At 36.0% G+C, this 26594-nt stretch overlaps 1 protein-coding gene across 2 annotated transcripts in view; it reads left to right on the top strand.

Moving 5' to 3' along the window:
• Positions 1 to 26594, top strand: part of Zfpm2 (zinc finger protein, FOG family member 2) — a 423581-nt gene that overhangs the window by 268671 nt on the left and 128316 nt on the right. For both annotated transcript variants that reach the window (XM_048358457.1, XM_048358459.1), the window contains one exon: positions 10944 to 11055. In XM_048358457.1, coding sequence (XP_048214414.1) covers positions 10944 to 11055 — 112 coding nt within the window. The remainder of the gene's footprint in view (positions 1 to 10943; positions 11056 to 26594) is intronic.

Genomic DNA, 26594 nt, shown 5'->3' with positions numbered 1-26594 from the left:
AATAATTCTCCACAAAAACTATAAATTTCACAGCTCGAGGAACCCTAAAGATCATTAATGAGGCCCCATGCAATTAGCTTATACAAAGTGCAGCTAAGAATCATACATAATGTAAAACAGAAGCAGGAAACTACTGGGTCATGGAAGATCATTTAAGCTAGGTTTCAAAGACATGAAGAAGTGATGTTTAACACAATTCCTAAGTAATTCCCATTGCTTCAAAATCATGAAAGAAATATAATTTCTTATACAGGTCTAAGGAAAAATAAATAAAAGACAGTTCATAATTAAGGCAATTTCTAGCACTATTTAGTTCTTTAGCTTTTTAGAGTGTAAGTTTTTATTTCTATAAAGTAAGCATAATACCTTTCACATAGACTTGTGAAAATTCATTTAAAAAGCAATGTATTACAGAGAGTTTTAGCAGATAGTTGCTAAGATGTTAAAATCATGATTATGGTAAGAGGATAAGGATCTGACCCTTTCTGGAAAATAATCCAAAATGGGCTAAGGGCATGGTTCAAGTGATAAAGCACTGGTCTAATGCAAGGTCCTGAGTTCAAACCCAGTATCGCCAAAAATACAAAATAAATGCTTTAATATAAAAGTTGAGGTATACCATGAGCTGAGTGACATTACCTTTCTTTTGTTATAATTCTATGGCAAGTCAGTAACAATACAATGTTAGATTTGAGAGATTCTTCCAAGGGCACTGGTTGGGGGCAAAAATCTCAATTTGATTCTGACTTTGTAGAATGCTCCTTTATTTGTCCTAGACTGTCGGAAAAGCTAAACCAAGACCCTCTGAGTTTAGAACATACAGATTTTGAATTGGTGTTTTTCCCCCATGGCCTTCTCAGAGGGAAAATGAGGTAGCTTGCCTCCAGAAGGAAGTGCCCAATCTCAGTGATGTGAGCACTTGGCTTTGTCTCTCTAAAAAATGTCAAATTATGAGAGCCCTTCTGCATGAGTGGATTAGGTTAAAAACAAATTTGCAAAACTGCCTCATTTCAAAATCTCACTATAGATGATTCACAGTTTGTAATATTTTGTTACTAGAATATCTCATTGATTATATACATTTTGTTCACTACTCTAATATTTTCAAGCTCTGTGAGCTAGTTTTCCAAGATTTTAATTCCTTGTACCTACTTTTAATTTTCACTCAATCTGCCTTCCCCAAAGTTCCTGTTTATCCTAATGCTGTCTATATTGTTTAATAACATATTCTTTTCTATTTATTTTTAAGGAGGAGGATCCTTCTCATTCCTGTTTTCATTTTGCTATAGACTTTTTCATCAATTTCAGATACATAATATATATCTTTAATTCAATATACGAGTGTTTTTTTAGTCATTTATGCTACTAGATGGTGCATAACCTAGAAATAGCAGGCAATTAAACAAAAAATACAGCTATGAAATTTACCTCACAGAAAGGGTTAAAATATCTAAACATAGCCAGTTAAAGTGATTTTATTATTGCTTTACCAATAAAAACAGTAGTGCTTCCTTAATTAAGTTGAAGCCCAGTGTGTTTCCTTATATATCTCCCTCTGCACCACTCAGAATTTGCATGGAGTTTGGATGGAAATTCTTCAGTAGAAAGTCTTGTAATGATAGTATTAATAAGCTGTGAGGACATATGAGATCATCTCACAGAGAAGGAAGATGAGACCTTCAGAGGTTAAGTGACTGGCCCAGGTCACAGAACTGGTACCAGGGCTCTCTGCATCCCTGGCCCCTGCCACAGACTCCTGTGACAGCCATGCAGAAGGAAAGCCACTCAGGAGCAATTTACTTCTCCTTTCTCAGGGTTTCTGCGTTGACACTGTTTTACACATTGCACTAGGTGCAAGCACGGTAATTCTGCCAGGAGCAAAACAACACTCCTTAAACACTCTGTGACTCTCAGAGCCATAGAAAATAAAAGGTTGAAGTTAATGGTTGCCAGCTTGGATGGAGTTATTCCTTGTTGGAGCCAAATGTATGTAGGGAACAGATGAGACAGTGGGAGTGAAGTTGGCAAAAAAGAAAGAGAAATGAGCCTATTCTTCTTTGAAAATGAAAGTATGATAAATAACTAGATAGCTTCGATGTTTGTTATTCATGTAGAGATTTTTTCCCATTTGAAAAATGGAATATCTGTATATTTTGAGTGATCTGAAATCATAACATTATCTTCCTAAATATAATGAAATGATTATTTTATTCAGAGGCAAAGAGATTAAATAGTTCATATCTATAGAATTATTTGTTTCGTTTCCCAACAATGTCATTATTTCTCATACTGAAATTTCTATACTTAGTCCCTGACTCCTCTTAAGAGAATGTGTTCTAACAATTTTGAGAACTAAAATCAAATACACCTCAGATATAGTGATCATTATTTAAATTTTGGGTTTATACAGATAAAAGTGTCTGATGTAAGAAGTATGGATATAGCCACCAAGAATTCCATCATTTTATTTTTTAAAAATCTCTTATCCTGTTTGAGATTCCTCATACCACAGTCAACTTGAAGACATTTGTTAAGCAAAGTTCTCTGAAATTTGTTTCACTCTCATTGTCCTTAAGGAATATTCTGTAGAGCTACACTAAAGAAAACATGACAGCAATGAAACCTTTCTGGGATTTCCACTCATTCTTCTATTCTGTGCCTAATTCCATCATGTATTGCTACTTTCCTATGTTCTTATTTGTTTTTTTCCATGTATCTTCTAATTTGAAAGGATGCTGAATTTTCGTGAGATTAAGTTTGGCAATAAAGCAATGAAATTTTGACAATGATTTCTGAAATAGAGTTATGTTGTTTTCTGTACAAAAAGGAGTTATTCGTTCTAAATTTTACAACAGAAAGAGAGAGAGAGAAAGAGAACAAAAGGAAGATGAAAATTCTAAGGTATATCTCAACGTAGTTCAGTGGCCATTTTATTTTAAAATGGAAGTTATCGTCTTAATTACAGTGTATGATATACCTAGTTATGCCGGCACATTTGACATTAACTGGATTAACTAGACATGGAGAGTATTTGAGTATTATCTCTGATAACCTGCTCTTGTATCTTATAGTAACATTCTATGTCTAATTTAAAAAGATACCTTAATTTCTGAATGAAATTACTTCAATCTCAAACACAAACAGGCACACATATAATTGTCATACTTAAATTTTATGGTTCCAACCAAAGCAGTAATGTTGGGCTATATAAAATGCCTAGAATTACTGAAAATACATTTGCCTAAGGCCTTGAAGTAAGACTTTGCATATTTATCCTCACTTCAGGAGTCAAAGATTTTAAGTTCATTATGCTCCCAATGAACATATTTCTGTTTTTTTAAAATTCAGATTCACTGTTTTTAGACACATCATATAGAAAAACAAGAATGATGCAATGATTCTTCCCTATTATTGCCAGATTAAATGGAATTAAATTCCAATGTAGAGAACTGTTTGACAAATCAACTGAAATTTTACCATGGTAAATTACATAGAGTACCAATTTTTATTTTGGTATAAAGAATAATTCAATTATGGGAGTTTAGCAATGATAGGGCCAACTAATTTAATTTCTATGAGCCAGAAAGTGTGTGTGTGTGTGTGTGTGTGTGTGTGTGTGTGTGTGTGTGTGTGTGTGTTTCTGGTCTGCCCACATAAATCTAATGTCTTCAGTAATTCCAAAAATATTCTATGTCCATTTTGAGATTTGCCTTGTGTCTGAAAGAATAAAAATAATTATGTATGGTTAACACAGTAGAATTTGACCAGACCATCATGGAAATTTTCACCTATCATCTAGGTTTGGAAAGAACATACCAAGTTTATTTTTATCACTGTCAAACTACATTTCATGATATGGGTATGAGATGTTTGAGACGGTATTTGGTAATAATCCTAAAATCAAAGGTGACTAAATTTTTTTTTAAACTCCAATACTTCTAGTTTTCCAAACGGTTTAGAAGAAAACCACTGATGATCTTCTCACATCAAGATTTTCCTGACTTGTAGCTCTTCTTAGCTCTTTTTTTGGAAATCTTCAACAAGTTCCCCTCGCCCCCCAAGTAAAATTTGGAATTCCTAAGACAGCATTATGTCACCAGTTTCTTGGCCAGAATTCTCCTCTATTCTTTACCTTTGGGCTGTCTACTTTTATCTCCATTAACCTTTTGGCTTGACTATAAACATTTATTGAAGGCTACCTCCTTTGTCGGTCCAGTGACTCCAGAGGTTAGTGAGAAGTGGATGCAAGGCTGACCTCTTTTATCCACATTAAATGATTCTAATTATTCCTCAGAAGTGACACTTTTGACCCATTTTGTCCTTGTCAACTTTGTCTAGTTGCGAGCTGTCTAATCGTGAAACTCTAGGTTCAAACTAGGTCCAGGAGTGCAGAATTTGTTTTAACTTACAATGTGGAGTCTCAAAAACTGCAGTCTTTCTTTTTCTTTTCTTTCTTTTTTTTTTTAAATTCACTTTAACTGAAACAGAAGGCTTTTGCTATATACCTGGGGTTTATTTATTATTGAAAGAGATACAAAGTATATAGCTTGTAAGACCCCATGCTTTTGTCAAGATAGAAACAATGAAAAAATACCAGAAAAACTGTATAATGAGTACAAACTCAGTTTTGCTAAGGTTGCTTGGCAACAACAGCTTTTTACCTTAAAAAGTTCTTGTTCTTTCTCATGCTATAATTCCATACGGTCACCATGGGTTTCCCCTGGTGTCTGCTTCTACTATCACCCTGGCGAAGGCAATGTGTGATGATAAATCACCCATTGCTTGTGCAGGTGCTGTGTGACTATAACACAAGTCACCTCTTATTCATTTCAATGGGCCCAGAAAGTCATATCTGCCTTTAAAAAGAATCTTTATTGGTAGAGAGGAAATAACTGATCAATAGCACTAATAAGTACTTCAGTTCTTAAATTGGATGATAAAGAATTTTTGTCTTGACTTTTAGGCTTATCACTACACATGTTGCAAATGCCTGAGAAATAGTGGGGAAGTCATTAAATGACTTTTTTTTTGATACTTTAGTTCTTTCATTTATGTTCCTAGTGAATAAAAGTTGGATGCACATTTGTAGTACTCTAAGCATTCTACTAGTTCTTTTTCCTCCTGGATAGAAGAGATTAGCCCTTTGTGTAGGTGCACATTCTGAATTTCAAAGCGCTGAAATTATTTTCCAGGAACAGAGCCTACCAGGAGTGCAGATTGAGAATTACTCTAGATCATCTAATTCATAAGCAGTTATATTGTGTTCTAATTCAACTGTAAAGCAATAGTCATTCCAGAAATGTTTTTACACATCCAAATATAGAAGCAGGAATCACCGCAGAGGCTGCTGTGTGTTTTCTGTTACTTTAAAGCATGGTCCTAAATATAGCTACCATCATAAATGATTAATGATTGTGGAATGACAGTAAGTATTCCTTATTATACCAACTAAGGGAAAGTTGGTTCACTTTTGAACTCACTTGATAAGGAAAGTTAGTAACTTTTTAAACAGTACATTTTATTTCCCTGATGAAACTAAACCACTACAGCAGGGACCTAAAGAAACTGAAGTATTATCTTACAGTTTTATAGATCAGAAACTCAGAAATTCAGAATGTATCTCAACAAAATTAAGTCGTGGCCCTGTTATACTTGCTCCTTTTTGGATGTCTCAGGGAAGAATCTATTTCCTATTCATTGTGATTGCTAGTGAACTTTAGTACCTCAAGGATATATAATTAATGTCTCTATTTCTTATTTCTTATAAATTGAGGATATTTCAAGTTTCTGGAGCCTAACCAGTTGTTTAGTTCATGGCCTCCATTACCTATCTATAAAGGTAACAAAAGTAAGTGTTTTTGTTTTTGTATCTCCCATGTCTTCAGTTTAGTCTTTTGTTTCCCCTAATCCTCTTTTAAGGATTCATGTAATTAGAATCAGTTCAGTTGCATAATCTAGGAAATTTTACCATTTTGTCGTCCTAAATCTTGAAAATATCTCTAAAATCCCCTTTTCAAAATAAAGAAATACATTCACAGGTTGCAAGGAATTAGGACATGGTTATCTCTGGGGTTACCACTGTTTTGTCTACCACACCTTTTTTTTCCCCTTTCTTTTGCTTTTGTACTGGGGATTGAACTAAGGATGTTGCACTTGCTAGGCAAGTGCTTTGCCACTGAGCTACATCCTAGTCCTGTCACAACTTTTCTATCTGCTCTCTTTTCCAAGCAGGCTGTGCCAATAGTCACTTTTGTGGGATAATAAATAGGTCCACCTTTCATCATTTTTTATCTTTTTGAAAAGGTGAAGAGCAGTTAGGTAAATTATGGTTGCATTTGTTTTTGAACACTGCTACCCCACCTTTCATTTTCTCCCACCTTTCTTCATTTTGAAGCAGGGAATTCAATTCAGTAAATGTTAAAAACACTTGTTATTCTTAATATTCTAGAGTTTATATGAATGGGAAAATAAACCTAACAGTCACTGTTGATATTATTATTATTCTCTCTTCATGGATTTTTTTCTGAAGTGGAGATTGCATATAATCCTGTCTAACTCTTTCGTTCTCATACTTGGTAATCTTCTTTGAAGGCAGTCAATCTCTAAAAAAGTTGACTTCAGAAAGAAATTGACTCACCTTCTCAAACCTGTAATAACTGGTCCCTGAAGATTTTTTTTATATCTACTTATTATTTGCTTTTCTCTGTAGGTATAACTTTCTCTAAGACTTGCTATGGTTTTCACTTCTGCCTTATTGATTTGGAATAGAAGAAATTGTTCGCACTTCAATCCAGTTTCCTAATAGTTCAAATTTGACTTGTGTCCAGCCACAATAAATGTTTGCCAGTTTTAAGAAATGTAATATATAACTTCTCACTAAGAAAAGACAATAATCAACTATTTTGAGTCACAAAATCAACTCCTTGTAAGCCTTAACTTGTCTGTGGAAAAAAAACCACACAATTGTTTTACTCGAAGTAGTGAAAAAGCATAAAATATTATTCAGGGAAATTAACAGTCAACATACAACAAATAGCCAATACATGTAAAGCACTGGTGATGTTGTAGTGTGAAGACATGTAACTCTTTCTGAGGTGCACAGGCCTTTTTGGTTTTAACACTAAACATAGAGTCTCCTATGAAACTCTTCCATCCAGAAACTATAGGATGGTTTGTATCCGTAGGGATAGTAGTATTTAGGGGAAAGAAAGAAAGAATGAAAAAAAGAAAGAACAAAAGAAAGAATGAATGAAAGGAGGAAGGACGGATGGAAGGAAGGGGGAGAGAGGGAGGGCGGGAGGGAGGACAGACATAGGTCTTGGTCCTGCCTTCTACTGGATATCTAACTCAAAGGAAATCACTTAATCTTTAGATTTGATTTCCTTGTCTGAAAATACACATAAAGACTAAGTAAATAAGTGTCTACAAAAAGTTCCTGCAGCAACAGTGTAAATCATAGCACCCTTAGTAAATACACTTTACACCCAGATTTAAATGCTTTGTGGCTTCCTTTCTGTTTAAAGAATTAATCATGGTTTGTGCCTAACCTATAAAGGTTCTTCATGATCTGTTTCAAATTCTTCCTTCCAGCCATGTGTGCTGTCATTTCTTATTTATAAATAAGAATAATATCCATGAGGATTATACTAGTAATAGCTAACACTTTTCTAGTACTTTCTATATACTGAGAATGGTTCTAAAGATTTATAAGAACACAAACTATGGAGTTCCAGAACAATCCACCTGCTATGCACATACTCTGCTCTCTTCTATATTGCTCAGCTTTTGCCCACATTTTCCTCTCAAATGGCAAAGCCTTCCTGTTTATCCTTTAAAATCTAGTCCCTGGAAGTCACTTCTCTGTGATCTCTTGAGACTTCACAAAACACAAGTGTCTTCGTTGCCTTTCATTGTCCCTCCCCAAACAATGTAAACATTCTTTAGAATTTCTCATCATAATCCCTTTCACATTATATTAATTTAAAAACAATAATCTATATCTTTCATCAGAGAAGACTTACTCATATTTCCAGCACCAAGAATTAGGGCTAAATTTGTTTACGTATGATGTAAAAGGAAGGATTAGCGTTTTGTAAAATCAATTGATTTACTTCACACTACAAGACTCCCTAAAAAATTTTAAGTGATCTTTGTTATATTACCTGTAGAAAATTTATAGTAGCTGAAATAGTCTATGAAACTTAAAGTGGCTTTAAAAGCTATGAGGTAGAAAGGTAAATAATTTTAAAATTATTATTTCTAACAAAAGAGAAGGGTCCATAAGACCAGGTATGTATTTCAATATTCATTATTTAAAATCAGAAGACTATATATTACAAAGAAGACCACTACAATTCCCACACATGGGTTTAGGGTAGACTTGACATGGTGGAAGCCTTCCTGTGTCTGGCTCTGTTTACCCCTTGAAAACCCTTAATCTCCATCTAGGGATTACCTACACCTCTAATAGTAAAATCTGTAATGTATGCACCAAATGCTAAGCCTAATATTTGCCAGATGTGGGTCTCTTTTCTCAGATTAAACATGACTATTCCTCTTCTAATTCAACTTTAAAAATGGGAAAAAAATTAACAGTGATAATTTGATTTAAAATTTTCTTAAGGCCAGTGCTGGCGCCTCATGCCTGTAATCCTCCTAACTACTCAGGAGGCTGAGACCTGAGGATGGAGATTTGAAGCCAGCTGAGACAAGAGAGTGCCCAGGAGACTCATCTCCAATTAACCACCAGAAAACCCGAAGTGGTGTTATGGCTTAAGTGGTGGAGCACTAGCCATTAGCACAGAAAGGCCCAGGACAGTGCCCAGGTCTTGAGGTCAAGCCCCATAACACACACACACATACACACACACACACACACACACACACACACACACACACACACGCACATTCTCTTATTTTTTCTTTTATTTGCCAGTCCTGTGGCTTGAACTCTGGGCCTGAGCACTGTTCCTGTCTCCTTTTTGTTCAAGGCTAGCACTCTACCACTTGAACCACAGCTCCACTTCCGGCTTTTTCTATATATGTGGTGCTGAGGAATCGAACCCAGGGCTTCATGTATCTGAGATGAGCACTTTACCACTAGACCATATTCCCAGCCACACACATTCTTAAATGAGTAAAAAATTCACTTCTTTCTTTCCTTCCTTTCTTTCCTAGTCCTGGGGCTTGAACTCTGGGTCTGGGCGCTGTCCCTGAGCTCTTCAGCTCAAGGCTAGAGCTCTACTACTTGATCCACAGTACTACTTCCAGTTTTCTGATGGTTAATTGGGGATAAAAGTCTCTTGGACTTTCCTGATTGAGCCAGCTTTGAACCATGATCCTCAGATCTCAGCCTCCTGAGTAGCTAGGATTACAGGCAGGAGCCACGGGCAACTGGCCCACTTCTTTCTTAATGAGACTTTCAGAGAACAACTGTTATGGGTAGGCTTTCTAACTATTAAGGTAAATAGTTGAAAGGTAAGACTTAAAATAATCAAACATAAGTATTAATCAGTATGTTACTGTTTGTCAGATTTGCTCTGGCTTTAAGCCTTTTCTGTTTAACATGTGAAGTATACTTGTGCCAATTTTTTTAAACTGACTATTTATGCTGTTTTCCATTTAATCGTGTATTTCATGGTAGTTTTTACCTCTTATATAGCTTCTAACTTGCAAAATGGATCAGCATTTGGTTTGAGTGTGTGTGTTTTTTTAACACGGCTCTGCAGGTAACAATGGCTCCATGTAGCTCCTGCAGTGACTGCCGTCCTGATACAAGTTAAATGGGTTTTCTCAATTCTTGAGAGATCTGAAGTTTACAATGTACCCAGAATCCCTCCAGTGAATACTTATTCATGCCAATTTGGGAATTTGTGACAGAGGTTACATTATAGGAGGGAAAGTCCCAGAATGAGCTGAGATGTCTTGGTCAGGATCATATCTAGGTGAAAATTCCGTTCTGAAATCATCTTGAGACCCCTGTATTGTACTCTGTTGTTGTGGTTTCATGGTATTTGCTATACAGAACATGGGCTGGTGTATGATAAAATTCTGAATGCAAGTTCACTGGGACTCTTCAGCAAACAACCTTGCTAAGACTCATTTTTTTTTTTTCCTCCCCAGTTTATTTCCTGTGGGGTAAACTTATCAAAAGATTTAAAGATAAAGAATCTGGATAGCAAGCATCTCAAAGTGCCAATCCTTTTGAACATTATATTTAAAATATACACCAAATATGTTTTGTTAGAATGATAACACTCATCTCCCTGCTTCTGTGCTTTTCCGGGCAAAGGATGTCATGCTTTAGTTGCTCTGTATTTGAGTTTACTCATGACTCCTCTTTCACAATCTTTCTGGAGAAAAATGTATGGTGAATCATTAGCATTATTATGATTTCAGTTGCAATCAGACTACATATCCACACATAGGAATGGGGGCTGAGTGTGTTTCATTATTCATTCAGAATAAGTTCCTTCTGCAATATAAATGTTGCTCAGGATAGAGCTTTGAAATGGATCCTGATTCTTGAAATTCTTTCCTGTCTGTTTCAGGAAATAGTGAGATCCTGTTGATAACAAAGTACAATGTGTCTAAAGTTCACTTCTAAACACTCTGCTCTTTGCAATGAAAGTCATCTGCATTCTCTTTATAATTCAGAGCCACAAGAGATCTGTCTAATCTTGGAGATCTGATCCAGTATCATTTAGGAGAGAGAGGGGGGAAAAAATCCTTGATAATAATTCCACCATTCAGATTAGTGAAAGCGGTAAAGCCTTACAGCTTCTGTCGTCTTAAAAAGATATCATGAGACAGGGGAATAAGGACTTGGATTATAGTTGGGGAGATTTAGTTGTTTATAAAAATAAAATGATTAGTACAGCCATTATTCAAGTTTTTAATCAACGAAAGCAAATGGCATCTGTTCGTTATCATTCTTTCTGCAGAAGACAAAGACCCAAGTTCCAATGGTGCTGACTGCTGGTCCCAAGTGGCTCCTGGATGTGACTTGGCAAGGAGTGGAAGACAACAAAAACAACTGCATTGTTTACAGCAAAGGTAAATGCAAGATCATTTCCCTGTGTCTTTGCAAGGATTGGAACCTTAGCATTGTGAAATAGCACCCAGAGGAGCTGGATGGGAATGGGATACGGAGGAGAATATGATCCTCTTTTTCTTTTTCCCTTCTGTGGCTTGCTAGCCTATATATTCTTCAAAGCTTGTTAATATCCGTTGTTGTACAAGATAAACAAAACACTTCTCACCAGTAATTACTTCGTGCCACACACGTTTACTGAACCCTGAGTTTTAGGGGCATTACTAGTCCCCTTCTCTTGTGGGGAGTTTTATTTCTTTTATTCCCCCCCTTGTTTTATGAAGAGCCTGATTTGATGAAATCTCAGATTCCCCTGGTAGGCATTTACCTATCAAACAGTAGATTCCTTTTGAAATTGAGCAATTCACCTCAAGGTACACACTCCACGAGGCTCTACATTGCAGTTTCCTGAGATCATGTGTGAGGAGAGGAGAGCTGAAAATGAAACCTTTGCAAAGACTGAGTTCTTCCCCATGGTGATCTGTGAAGGGCAGGATGCTAATGGGCAGGAGGAAGCCAACAGCTTGCAGAGTATTGCCTTTGATTTGCTCAGTGTGACATCAACCTAGACTGTGTCCTGTAGCTACACTGAGGCTACAAAGTAGCCACTGCTTGGTGATGACACATTATGACACTGATTCTCCACTAGACAGGACAGTGTTCCTGCACGGGGTTGTTTTCTCCACCTCAAAGTTATGGGCCATTTCTCTGTGCTCTACCGATGAAATCCCTCATCTCACTACTTTGTAAATATTGCAAAACCTTGAGCTTCTCATGTTTAATTTCTTTCAGCTTTCTTTTTTTTTTCTTTAACCAAATAGACCTACTGAGATCAAAGATGTATTTGCGCATTGAACCTAGAAACCATAAAAGCATACAAGGGAACAAGCAAATAAGCACCCCTATCAATATATTAACATATAAAACACTAATCAGAACATCAAAGACTCTTAAAAACTTGCTAGAAACAATTACAACTTGTTCCTATAATCATTACAATTTGTACACTTATAAGAGGATTGCTTCTAAACTACCATATGCCTTTGAAAATTGAAACACCGGAAAGAGGGAATTTGTGAGCTATAAAAACAATCTTCACACCAGGATCTGATTATATTTCTTTTCCTTCTATAATTGCTAGTCCATACCCACTAATTTTCTAACCTAAAATACCTGTGGTATGCTGGTGAGAGCTTTTAGCTAAGAAGGAAATGAGATTTCCCCTGGATATATCAATAACATCTATCAGAGTAAAATGAAGTGATGCAGTGCTGTGAATCCAGTAAGCCAACACTCAGAACACAAACAGTACCAAAGGCATATCTAAATGTGGGGAACAGATTTCTGCTGTAAAATAATTTATCACCATTAGTATAATAGAATATGAAGGAACCATAACAATTATGATCCAAATCTATTGCATCTTAAATTCAAGCATCTTTTCTGGGAAAGATAGTTACTTGTTAGATTATGAAATTGTAATTCCATCTTCAGGGGTATACTTTTAAGTTTGAAACATGTTGCTATCCCTGTGGTGAGAGGTGGTGATTTTTGCAACTTTTGCCAAGAGAAAATTTGGGGCATTTTTAGAACCTTGTTAGTTAATCAATGAACTCACAAGACATGTGGCGTCAACCCAACATGCAAGGGCTAGACTTGTGCATTGATAAGTGCCATTTATTAACACAAACATTCATTAACTTTCTTCACAATGCTTCCACACAAAATTCTTTATATTTCTGTCATTGCTGCTCATTGTTTTTTCTTATGATCATTACATTATGTTTCCAAGAAAAGCCAGTTAAAAAGGTCATTGTTACTGCTGCTTTTCCTGTTCTTATTTCCTGAAAATAATGATTGCATCTTAGTGTTTCTCTATCCCTAGTTTGGCTTGCTGGTTGTACAAAAGAAGTACAAAATAAATATTCATCGGTTGATTAAATAAATTATGAATGACTGCCAGATACTGCAATATACTTCACACATGTTGATTATGATATGACTTACTGATGTCCAATAGATTTTAAGGTAATTTGACATTGTTCAATGTAGAAGAAAAGTAGGTATTGCAGTTCAAATGTTAATAACATTAATAACAAACTGTGTATACATTGTCATCTCATTCTCATTTAAAACCTCTGATGAGGAAATTAATATACTACCCATTTAAAGAAAACAAGAGAATAATATGGGCAAATCATTTAGTTTATTTGCACTATTAAGTGATTGTTTAATTGCATACTAGATGGTATCCTCCCTGCATAAAACTTTAAAATAGCTAAAACAGCTCAGGAGAGACAGTGTGTTCCTCAGATGACAGAAAAGGTAGGATGATTACACGTGGCCATGGAGAAGCTAACAACAGATACAAATCCAAGTTCAGTAATGATAGCTCCAAATCCTGGGTTCTTACATGGTGAGACTCTGCCCTTCATTTTGCCACTGTTAAATGATGAACAACAAATTCTCTCAAAATTCAGGCATTTGTGCCACAAAATTATGAAAATATATATTAATATATGGCACTTTCAAAAGCATGCTTTGGGATGGAATGGGATGGAATAGAATAGAACAATGAAAGAAAGAGAAAGATTCATCACTAAATACTATCAACAACTCATAGTGCATGTTGGTATTGGTTTGGGAAGTTCTTCCATAAATGAACACTAAATCATTTGACCATACACATTTTGTTTTTTCTTCTAATGAAGGAATTATCACTGCTTTAAGCAAAGGACTGGACAATACTGCCATTGATTACTCTGATCTTCTAGTGTGTTTCAGAAGCCAGAAGCTAATTTCAGATATTCAAATTCCCTTTGGGGACAGGTCATCCTGAGTATGTCCTGAAGTTCTAGAAATACAATCCCAAGATTCTACTAAGGCTCTTTAGGGTCAAAGAAAACACGACTAAAAGAAGTACTTTCAATCAGGGTCCCATGGGCTCTAAAGTCTTCTGTCTTGCAAGGCCACATGAGCAATAGCCTTCTCAGAATACAAGGGTTTGGCAATGGAGATTTAACGGATGTTGACTAATTAGAGCATTTCTAACATATGTTAGGTTTTATTTCGAGGTATATTTTAATATAACAGTGTTTTATGTTTGATTAACCCAGTATTTATAATGAAGGGGCTTATATGCTAATCGAACAGATATGTACATCATACTTTAGGCAGGTTCAGTTCCTGTGAATACCACTCCCTTCCCCTCTTCTCCTTGCTTTTCAAACAGTGATTGGTGGGATTGTGGAACTTATTATCCTCTCTTCATATATATGACAAACATACTTCAATCCTTTGATATTTCAATGTCTTTTCCTTTTCTCCTGCTCTCTCCCACTGATCCCCAGGACAGTCTTCCCTTTATATTTATATCTCACTGATATTATCATCTTTACCATCATCATAGTTTTCACTTTAAATCTAAATTTGTGACTGTTAAGTGATGATCTCCAGTTCCATTTATTTTCTTGCAAATGGAATAATTTCATTATTTGTCATGGCTGTGTGAAACTCTGTAGTATATACATTCCATATTTTCTTTTTAAAAATTATATTGTAGAGGTGATATACAGAGGGCTTACCGTTACATAAGTAAGGTAATGAGTACATTTCTTTTTGAACAGTGTGACCCCCTCCCTCATTTCCTTCCACTTCTCCCTGGCCCAAGCCCTTCTTCCACCTGCCCAAGTTGTAAAGTTCATTTCCCACATGGTGTGTAATGAGTACCATTTTTGCATTGGTTCATCCTTTGTTCCATCATTTCTATGATTCCCCTTCCCTTCCCCAGATCTGATAAACTTATACACAAGACAAAATGTGCAGAAATCAAAAACAGTGACAACAAGGAATAAACCAAGGGGGGAAAAAAGAAAAAAGAAAAGGAACTGCAAATAGTACAATAATACCTCTTGCTGCCATTTCTTGGAGTTCATTTTGATAAGCATCATTGTATATGGTCATATGCACATTGCTATTGAGCCATGGTGATCCTCTGCTAAGAATATCCTAGACATATTTTCTTTATTTATGCATTGGCTCTTGAGTACCTGGGATAATTCCACTGCTTAGTTATTGTGACCAGAGCTGCAGCAAATGTGGGTATAGAGCTATCTCACGTGTACAATTTATACTCCTTCAGATATATGCCCAAGAATGGTATGGTATGGCAGGGTCATAAGGTAGGCTGTTTTTATATTTTTTAAAACCCTTACAGATTACTATAGTGGTTAATTTAGATGATCCCCACCAGGGTGTGAAAATATCTTCTGCTCATTCCTGCCAGCATTCTTTATTATTTTCTTAATGTTTGCCATTATCAATGGGGTAAGATGGAATTTTAGTATAGGTTTGATTTACACTTTGTTCCTGCTATTTTGTTTGAAATGATATTCAACTGAAATTTTTGTGTGTGTATGTGAGTGAGAGAGAGAGAAAGAGAGAGAGAATGTGTGTGTGTGTGTGTGTGAAAGAGAGAGAGAGAGAGATTCATCTGCTAGTATAACTGAAATTCCAGGGATATCGTGAACTTCAGAAACAACTGAAGAGTTTTAGTTGCTTCAACTTTTTCCCCAAACTGCCTCACTCCTGTCTCTTCCTTGCATGTATGCATCATTCTCAGACAGGTTCCTTGATGGTGGCAAGTCCCTAAATTACTCCATCAGCACAGTAACTGAATTATAAAAGGAATTGCTTTATTTTGATGGAAGTACAGGACCTAAGTAGTCCTTGAAATATTTACACCATTATGATTCTTAGTAGCAGCCTTGGAGATTGACAAACTTTTAACCCACATGTGTCAGCAAGATGGAGGATAAATACTTCCTTATATAAAACCAGAAGCAAATGTCTTCTTGATGTGGTGACTTCACTCCATATACCTTGAGGCAGCACACAATTCCAAATGTTGTAGAAGCTTTAATGAAGGATAAACCATACTGAGGCCACAACTATATTCCTTATTTGTTTTCTAGTAGAAAAATGTAAACTTATAAATTCTGTACCAAAGTTATTATTACAATCCATAGCAGAGAGCATATCTGGATTGCTTTAGAAATAATCTAAATTTCCTATGTATAAAAATTTTATTAAAAAAATGTCTTATTTGTGAAATTTTAATATATTCAGATAGGAAAATCTTATTCAGATTTGCTTCTTAAAACATCCAAATTAAATGTAACTACAAAGGTTTCATTTCCTGCGTTTCCATCAAATAATTATTGTCAACTCATATTCTAACACTTAGACCTGTTCCATAATCTACTATCATCTTGTATCAAAATAAGGAAAAGTGGAGTGTTTGGCATTAACATTCTGATCTGATGCACTTTTTTCTTACCTTCAACTATTGATTGCCACTCTAGAAAATAATTAGATCATGGAAGGACCAGACTTGTTGGCTCATCTGCTTTTGCCCATTATTCTCAACAGACTCCAAAGAGACAGTTCTAATTTACTTATCACCAGTGGAAACGTAACTAAAAAGCACCACACTGGAGTGAGACAGAGCTCTGCCGAATGAGGGGAGGGGCACTGTCTTTCCATTTACTCCTCAAATCCACTGGTGAGCATTGTCTACTTGTTTTCTTTACTATATTCTATTCTCTCAAGTTGCTTACTTTCTAGGAGGTGCCAACTATGGTGACATTTTTAGATAAGAAAAACATGGCCTTTACTCATACTTTTATATTTTGAGTTTCACAATTAAGCCTTGAATGCATCTTCTACAAGGATTTCTTTTCTCTCTTGTCTTGTCGTCTAGGTAACTTTCACTCAGGGATAATTTTATCTTCTAAGTTTTTGTGGAGCTGTTCTTTCAAAATGGTCACATTTTTCAGGTCTTTTATTAAGAAAATAAACACTGTCAATGAAAAGTATAGAAAACTAACAACTAGCCTTCACTTTGCTCTTCGCATATTTCTTTATATAGGAAAGCAGGGTGTCTTTGTAAAAACAAGAACAACACCTGTTGTATTAACCTTGGGTAAATCATTTACCCTCTGCATGCATTAGCTGTGAAAATGGAACAGTAATAGCTACCTTGTATAATTCTTGTGAAGGAGCAGCTAGCTATGCACATGCCTACATATGTTATGATAAATATTATGTTGCTGGTTATTTTATACTCCTCCCAGTTTGCCTTTGGTCAAAGATCAATTACTAATTAAGAGAAAGGAAACTAGTGTGACAGAACTTGTGATCATCTGATATCTCATTTCTGGTTAAAATTTACATAGGTCCAGTTCAGTCACTTTGAACCAATATGTATCTGAACAAATATGTTATAGAATGAGAGGCCTGAAAATATTAGGTTTCATTTCTTGATCAGGGGATTTTTTTTTCTTTCTACCAGTATCAGAACTTGAACTTAGGGTCTTGTGATCTCACATGGCTGTCACACTTACCATTTGAGCCATGCCTCTGTCTAGCTTTTTTTGCTGCTTAATTGAAAGTAGAATCAAATTTTCTGCCAGGCTGACTTCAATACCCAACACTCAGATCTCAGCCTACAGAATAGCTAGGATCACAAGTGTGAGTCACTGGCACCTTGCTTGAGCACGTGATGTGTGTGTGTGTGTGTGTGTGTGTGTGTGTGTGTGTGTGTGTGTATTTTGCTGGAAATGAAACCCAGGACTTTGTGCATGCTAGGCAAACACTCCACCACTAAACTGACAATGCAATTTGATATTAGGGCCTTTCATGAAAATCCTACATGGAATGCTTTAGTACAAATATAACAATAACATTACTGATGCAGATAATAGCAGTTATAGTTTAGAGTTTAATTCTGTTTCAGGCACTGTTCTAATCACTTTCCAAAATTATTTACTTATTTACCATTGCAACAAACTCATGATATAAACAATATTATTTCAATTTTTCAGAGGAGTAAACTGAGGTTTCCATACATTAAGTTCAAGGATATATAGCTCTTATGAGATGAGGCTGGGATATACTCATAAGCATGTATACCACTTGTGAAGGCAAAGTTGCAGGTTATCACTCCTTTTTTATTTTTGCAAATTTGCATACATATATTAATAATTTTTAACATTTCTTTTATTTTAGTATGAGTAGAAAGATGTCTAAGAAATAAAATATCAATAGCAGAAAATCTTTTTGGTAATTTCTCTGTTCTAAGACCATAGCAATGTCAATCACATAGAAGAGTGTACCTTGGTCTCAAAACCATTCATTGACCCTCTTCCAAGTTCTGATTTTATTTGTTTGCACCAAATTATCCAAGCAATTAATTACCTAACTCTTCATTGATTACCTTCTATGTTCAAGGCTGTCTCCTAGGCACTGTTGAAATAATGACAGAAATTCTAATATGATCTAGTTTGGATGAGCAACTTTCTGCACAATGATTACATTGATCAAACTTTCAAAACAAAGACTGTTCATGAAAATGATTCTTACAAAAGTCTGGACCATGTTACACCTTTCATTGGAGGATATATTAGTTGTCAATAATATTTTGAAATACAGTTTATAGTTTTTAAAAACCCAGGATATACTGAAGCCACAATAAATGAACCACAACATAGGGAGGGACAACTGTAGCATCCTTGTCTAACATGTCAGACTATTTTCAAAGCTGCCTCTACATCAATGTTTATCTGTACCTAAGAGGCCTAATCATTTATAATAACAAAGAAATTTAAAAGAAAAAAGTCGTGTTCATTTAAAAGCATGTATTTAAACATTCAGCAAATTCATACAAAATGTATGACTTTGTCTAGCTTCACACTATTCTTAAAAGTGGGTGAGTGCCTGAACCAAATATTTAGCAGTGGGAATTATAAAATCATAAGGCGATTAAGTTAGCTGGTCTCAGAATTCCAATATTGCTTTTTAAATGACTTCAGGATATAGGAGGTACTAAGGTTATTATCTGTTATCAGGAATACAGTGGAATTGTACAACTGGATAATAACCAAACAAACTGACACAATGTAAAATTACATTATCAGTGTGTTAAAACAAAATTGCACCCTAAAGGAGTCCACATGCCAGCTCAGAGCTGCAGTGTAATTATGCTTAACTCTGATAATTAAAATACAACGGAGATCAACAGAATCATTTTCATTAAGAAAATTATTAATGATGGTGGTATAACAGTAATTGATTGCAGAGCTCTACAGGATAACGTGATGCTGAAAACTCAACATGTTTTATGAACATTTGAGGTTTTCTCTGGTTATGTTCTATTAGAATGAGAGAAATATTTTAAGGGGTGAACAATTTATTATCCTTGTTCCAAGAATCAGCCATTATTTTTTGAAATGGTGGCTGTAAGAAAAATATGGTTTTAATTCAAAAAATTCCATCTCTGAGGTATTCTTAAGGTCAAGAGCAGTGACCACAGCAGTGACCATCTCACTGTCAATAGAATGATCTGTTCCATATTTCAGAATGGCCGTAAATTCAGCAAACATTTCTGTTTTTTCTGTTTGTTACAGGACATATGTTGTTTTTACAATTATGCTAAGGATTAACTGGTATGATTTCAGCATGAATCTGGCTGTACTGAAAAGTTTTGTTCTTATTATTAATGCATGCTCTATGATGTGGAAAATATATATTTGTTTTCATATGAATGCCACTCTGAGTTTTCTTAATAAGATATCAGTAAATAGCCCTGCTTGATATACCATTAATTACTTTGGTGGATTAGCTGTATTATCAGGTGTTAAGGAAAAAAATCCCAAACCACCCTGGATCCAGGCATGAATGAAGCTTTTGTTTCTTAGGGGTAAAAAGCTCACTTAGAATGTTGGTAAACGATAAGAAATAAGAATACATCTGTTCTCTATGTGTAAAAATGAAAAATGAAGAGCAAGGTCTTTTGACAGGTGAGTCTCTATCACTCAGGGATGTTAGTTTGTCATTCAAAGAGATACTGATCTTGAAAGCTACCCCCAAAAGTATCTTTGTCAGCTAAAATGAGGGACAATTCCTTGGAGTAAAGTTTTTTTCAGGCTAAGTTTCTCTAAATAATGTCTTTAAATCACCACATGCCATAGAAGAAGTTATGACATTATATAATTCTAGGTGAAAATAAAGCAGAATAGGTGACTTTGTGTCTGGTATGATGTCAACTATATGTACAATTGTATATTTGGGTAATTAAATGAAAACATGAAATAATGGAAATGTTTATATAAAGGTGGCAGGATAGGGGGATGCTTTTGTGCATGCTAGGCCTGGAACTCAGGGCCTCCTGCTTGCTTTGCTTGCTTGCTCAACTGCCATTCTAACACATGGGCCTCACTCGCAGCCCTGCTTTTTATTGGGCTACAATCCTAGCCCTCAGGGCTCTATTTACACATCAAAAATAGGGTACAAGAAATCTTTGCCTTATCCATAAAGTCCCTCACCCAACAGCATTTCCGTCACTTCTTGATCATATTATAATTACTTTCATTGCAAAAACTCATTTTCACAAAACATTTTTTTCCAAGTGAAATATAAGCAACTGAGCACATGCTTTGTATGTGACATGGAAGTGCCCCAAGACCCTGGCCTAAGGAAATAATGGAAGGAATCAGGATGCATGACACTGAGTTTCATAACATATGATTGAGGGAAAATTCACAGAGGCACTGAAATTTTAGTTGAATGTGGAAAGTTGAGAATCAATTTGAGAGCTGGAGAGAGGGTCTACAAAGCAGTTGGCATGGCAAGCTAAGAAGTTCATATACTAGAATGTGCAAAGTGAATTCATGAGAATGCTTTGTAAAAGGGGCCTCATATGGGTTCACTCAAGTGTTCAGTCAGAAGACCAGGCCATGATAGCAGGGGAGAGGTATCAACAGTTCTGGGACTATATGATCAAATTCAGATTTTAATAAGATAACTGTTTCAAATTTTAAGCTTATGGCCATCCACTTGTAAAACCAAACCTTGAAAGTGGTGCTGTGTCTCAAGTGGTAGAGCCTTACCCTTGAAAACAAAAAGGCTCATGGATAGTGCCCAGGCTCTGAGTTCAAATCCCACAACAGACAAAAAAAACCCTAGCCTTACCAAAAAATAAAAAATAAATGGACGCAGATAACCCCCTTCTCTAGAAGATGGTAGCAAATCACACTTTTAACTTCATCATCACCTGATTCTGAACAACATTTCAGCATCAATATGTGTGCCTGCTTATATTCCTTTCTGGTCTAGCAAAGACCAGATAAAATTAGATAAAGACCATTAAATTAGATACACTCTACAAGCAAAAGTTAAGTGAGTCAACATATGTGAAATGATAGGGATTAGGATCTAATTCACAGTGAATCCTATATAAAAGTGTGGTGAAAATAAGACTAAGAAGTCACCATTACTACTGTTAACAACAGCTACAAACTCAACAACCAAAAACCACTGCTTATTAGTTGTTGTTTTTTAACATTTGACCACATGCTGCATGCAAGCATTTCTTGGATATATGTGGTCTGGCAATATGCATTTGGTTTCCTTATTAAATATCAATGCAGTATTTTTAGACCTTTTGTCTCCCCAAATATAGAAATTCTTTTCAGCAGTGCATACAGCAGGTGCTCCATAAATATTTCTGAAGAAATGAGTGGATAAATTGGTGTGATGGGGCTGGTTTTTTTACTATGGGATGTAATATAGGTATAAATTTTGTAATATTCTTGACTGCATTCAAATTTCTGAAAGTCATGAGACTTTCTGAACTCATTTATTGAATTTTAATGATTCTATTTATAATTTATAAAGAGTTTTCTTCTTTTCTGACTATTCTTTTTTTCTGACATACACATTGCTCTTTCTATTGAGATACAATTTCCTTTCTCTGAACACAAGAAATAATTGAAAATATTTAGAAAAATTTGGGCCTTGTATTTTAACTCTTAATTTTTTTCCAATTCTGATCCTACATTTAAGACTTAAGCTATCTTCTAATGGCCTGAGATTCATAAATGTTGGCTTACTTACTTTTTTTTCTTCCAATTTCAGGAGTTGCAATTGATGGGTTCATATTTGTCTTCTTGCTTGCTTGCTTGATGCTCCAACACTTGTGCTACACCTCCAGCCCATATTTTGCTGGTTATTTTGTTGTGATTTTATTATTTCCTTCCTATGCTGGCTTTGATATGCTATCCTCCAGATCTCAGCCTCCTGAGTAACTAAAGATTATAGGTGTTAGCTACCAAGGCCTAGCTCTTCGCTTTACTTCTTAAATGTGGTTCACTACAGGCTGAAAGTAAAAGTAGTCTAATTAGGCAGGGCTCATTAACTGGTGGGTTTTATGTAAGACCAAAAGATGATAACCAGCCTTATTAAAGACATTCCCTCATAACAGGATGTCTATTTTATTTTGAGCATGTTTAATTTCTCCAGAGAATGCCATTTTCCTCTCTGAGATTTATAAACCTTGCATCCTGAGGATTCAGTGAGAAAATAGGACTGTATTACAGAGAGGATATCCAAGCTCAACATCTTCTAGCTCAAAAGGCACATGAGCAATTCCATTTCCCTAAGTAAATGCTTGTATCTAAGGCCTCTCTATTCCAGTTTGCCAAAGACTAAATCTCCAACGTCTCATAAGATGAGCAGGAGATGTCATTTGACTCCATAGAGAATGGCTGTATGTGTAGGTTTATCTCCTCTTCCTTGGCCTGTTCTAGTTTTAGCTTCATTGTTTGCCCTGCCTTACAAGACACCAAGTGCCTTTACTTTGCAATCTTATTTCAAGAATTCTACACATCAAATCTTGCTTCTTATTGGCCCGCTGCTCTTCAAGAGTTTGCATTTCAGCATTCTATGTTCATCTTCGTTATTTATCACTCAGCCAGTTTTCTAGCTTCCAACATTTTGCTTGCTTTCACTACTACAGTAAGGAAATATTTCTAATACTAAGAGTATCAGTAAAGAAAAGAGCTAAATGACAAACTCTAAAGACTGATAGGTTTCATTTGGGAAGAAAACTTGAGAAAGTCAAGCAAGTCTCCTTCAGTCTGGCTGAAGAAAAGAATGAAGTGCCCTCTTTACAACTAGGGTCCCTTTAAATATTAGGCAGAAAAAGTGAAATCAGGGGTGCAGATGGAAGTAGCGGGAGATGGAGGCAGGATGGGTGAGTACCGTTGTTTTTGACTGAGGAGTTTGAATGTCAGCACCATCTGTGTCAGCTACAAGTGTTAGCATCAGACACAGCCTTGGGCTCAAACTCTCTTCCCAAACCACCAGGTGTGTTTCTTCAAGGGGAAAGGATGGGGAGATGATTCAGTGGGGCTGGCAGAAACAGTTCTAAGACATGGATATCAGGGGGAAAGGTGAGGCCTTTCCAGTCATTTTCTACCAACCACTCTTCTCCATCTTGCCTTCCATCTCTTTGCCATCATTACTGCTTTGTAGTAAAAAGACATAAAACTAATTGTGGGCAAGCCATTCCCCATGCCTACCAAGAAGAGCTCTCTGTTGCTTTTGTACAATATTTCCACTAGTCGTTTTTTAAACTTCTTTTTTTTTTGGCCAGTCCTGGGCCTTGGACTCAGGGCCTGAGCACTGTCCCTGGCTTCTTCCCGCTCAAGGCTAGCACTCTGCCACTTGAGCCACAGCGCCGCTTCTGGCCATTTTCTGTATATGTGGTGCTGGGGAATCGAACCTAGGGCCTCGTGTATCCGAGGCAGGCACTCTTGCCACTAGGCTATATCCCCAGCCCCATTTTTTAAACTTCTTTAATCTAGTGTCTTTTCTCTGTCCAATATTTGTCTTTCCAACTCCATTGAAACTATTGCCACTTTTCATTCTCTTGGGCTTCATTTAATCATCCTTATCCATATCCATTGATAAAGTTTCTCAATCAGTATCCAAACATGAACTATTGTCATTTTTCTTTTTCATAATTATCTTCAAGTAGATGGGCAAAAGAGTTAGCATTTCACATATCAGTTTATGAATACAATGCTTCTTGATCTTTCATCATTGTCCCCATTCCTCCCAAACCTCTCCCTCCCCTCAGTTTTCTTAATTACTTGAAATATGCATTTGATTTTATGATTGTATTCTCCTCTCTTCCTCTATACATTTTCGTGTCCTATCTATCTGTCTATCCATCTATTTTAATTGCCCTGCTTCTTATAGCCTCATTTGTCGCAACTACTACACAGATGCCATAAGATATAATAGCAGCAAGTTATTTAAATTTTCACAAAGTTCCCTGTTTTGTTTTTGAGCCAGGGTTTCACTAAAATTTCCCTGGGCTGGCTCATGATCTTCCTAACTCTACCTCTCGAGTAGCTAGGATTAAAAGCATGTGCCATGATTCCCAGATGTCTTTGTCGTCTTTTTTTTAGATAAAAATCTGGTCACCATCTTTACCATAGAGAATAATTTATATATGATGTTCATGAATTCATAGAATCTAAGTATCACACTGCCTTTGGAAGTTCTTCCTAACAGCCTCCTCAATTAAAGAGGTGATCCCCAAAAACCTATATATACATTGACCTAAGGTAGATGTGAAGCCTACATTGTACTTTTCATCTCTGTATGGTCCTAACCAGCCCCTACTACGCACCCATCGAAGTTTGTATTATTATTTAAGAGTTCTCTGATATATCAATCAGAAGAGTAAATTTCAGTGTATTTTGACACAGCATAAAAAGTTATTAATGTGAAAATTATTTGAAAATCTAGGACTTACAATGCCATTCTCACCACAATAGACAAGTTGTGTAAGATTTTTTAAGATGCTAGGCAGCCTAGAACAGAGGACTGCTTTGGCATGTCTTATATACACACAGTATGCCTTGTCTTGTATTACTTTGCATGTTACTGTATAAAAGAATTTGAATCAACTAAAAGAAATATAAATTCAAAAGGCTAAACTTTCAAACAATAGGTTTTTATTCAGTATCTTTGCACTCCATTACTTTTTGTTTTAGAGGTTTTTGTTTGTTTGTTTTCAGAGAGTCTCATTTTTGTCTGTCCCTAATCAAATTCCTCCTCCCTATGGCCTTCTCATAGCTGGAGAACAAGCTGGTCTCAAACCTTGATCCTCCAGATAGATCTTGGTCTCCCAAGTAGCTGGGATTACAGGCATGAGCCACCGCACCTAGATAAATATACTTATTTAAGTTAACTACTTGAAAATAAACTAAAGTAGACATTTTTACACATTGGGCAAAAATGAAACCAGACAAAAGCAGGAAGGGCAGGCCATTATAATCCTTGGAGTCTCATATTCATCAAACCTTTGAAATTTTCTCCAGTATGCCACGTAGTGAATCTGTTAACTATTCACTAGTAATGTTTTACTTTACTTGATATTAAATCATCCTCTTTCATGATAATTTGACCAATGCATCATTATTTAATGGGTGGTCAGCCAACCAGCAGTAGCACATCTACTTGTTGGAAACATCATACCACAAGCCCTAGATAGGCTGCCCCAGTCCATATCTGAATGTTAATATGGTTTCACATGATTCCATCTACATTTAAAGTTGGGAAGCCAAGGTGCAGTTATTTCTGGCTTGACATTTACAGATGAGTGCTCTGTAGCATGGAAATAGTTAACCTTGCTATCTACCCTTGTAATAATTCTCTTGGTAAGCCTTGTGAACTTATTTGCATGTTAGAGACAAATAACAAACACAATTACAGCCTAGAAATATCATAAGGGGAAATTATGAATATTGAAAAATTCCTCCTGTTTAGTCTTTAAATATGCAACAGCTTGACGGGTGCTTTTCTTTTTTCTTTTTCTTTCTTATATTCTCCCTTATTCCCACAAATGGCATTCCAGGAAAGAAAAGAAAATGCTGCAATACTCTATTTAATGGGAACATTTATTACTGTTTTTCCTCATCTCTCCAACACCTCTTAATTTATATTGGGCATTAAACAATAATAATTTTCTTTTCATGTTAAAAATGTCCCCATATGTATGCCTTTAAATCAACCCATTGCTATTTTGCAAAACAAAATGCTAACTAAGTACTTAGGGGAAACACAAGCCCCTTGACCCCCTCCCCCCCCCGCCCACCCCCACCCAGCACTCACAAGAGGCCTGCCTCTGTCATCCTTCCTGCAAAGCACAAAGAGGAGGAAGGAAAGGGAAAGAACAAATTTGCTGAGCCACACATTTCAAGTTGTCGACAACCCCATCCTCGAGAAAACAGAGGAAAATATATATGCTCTCTGTCCTGTCAAAGGCTTTCCCCTTATCTTGAGAGACTGTCAGGGCAGGAACATCAGTGAATGGACAGGAGTCTATTAAATTAATAAGCTGCTGGATGGTGTCTGGAGAGTTATGATGCTCCATAAATCCAGTTTGATCATGGGGGAAGAGGTTTAAATCTGCAGACTTCTAATACACAGCCAGCTCTTGGATTGGATTTGAAGTTTTGTGCCAGAGACACAGAGATAGTCCTGCAGCATGTGAATTAAGATTTATCTACTTTCCCTCTTCTTTTTTTTCTTCTTCTTTTTCTTCTTCTCCACCTATACTACTTACAAAAATGAAAGCACTTTAGAGAGG

Source organism: Perognathus longimembris, chromosome 12 (assembly GCF_023159225.1).
Source record: "Perognathus longimembris pacificus isolate PPM17 chromosome 12, ASM2315922v1, whole genome shotgun sequence".
Taxonomy (NCBI): domain Eukaryota; kingdom Metazoa; phylum Chordata; class Mammalia; order Rodentia; family Heteromyidae; genus Perognathus; species Perognathus longimembris.
This window is presented reverse-complemented; position numbering and strand designations above follow the sequence as displayed.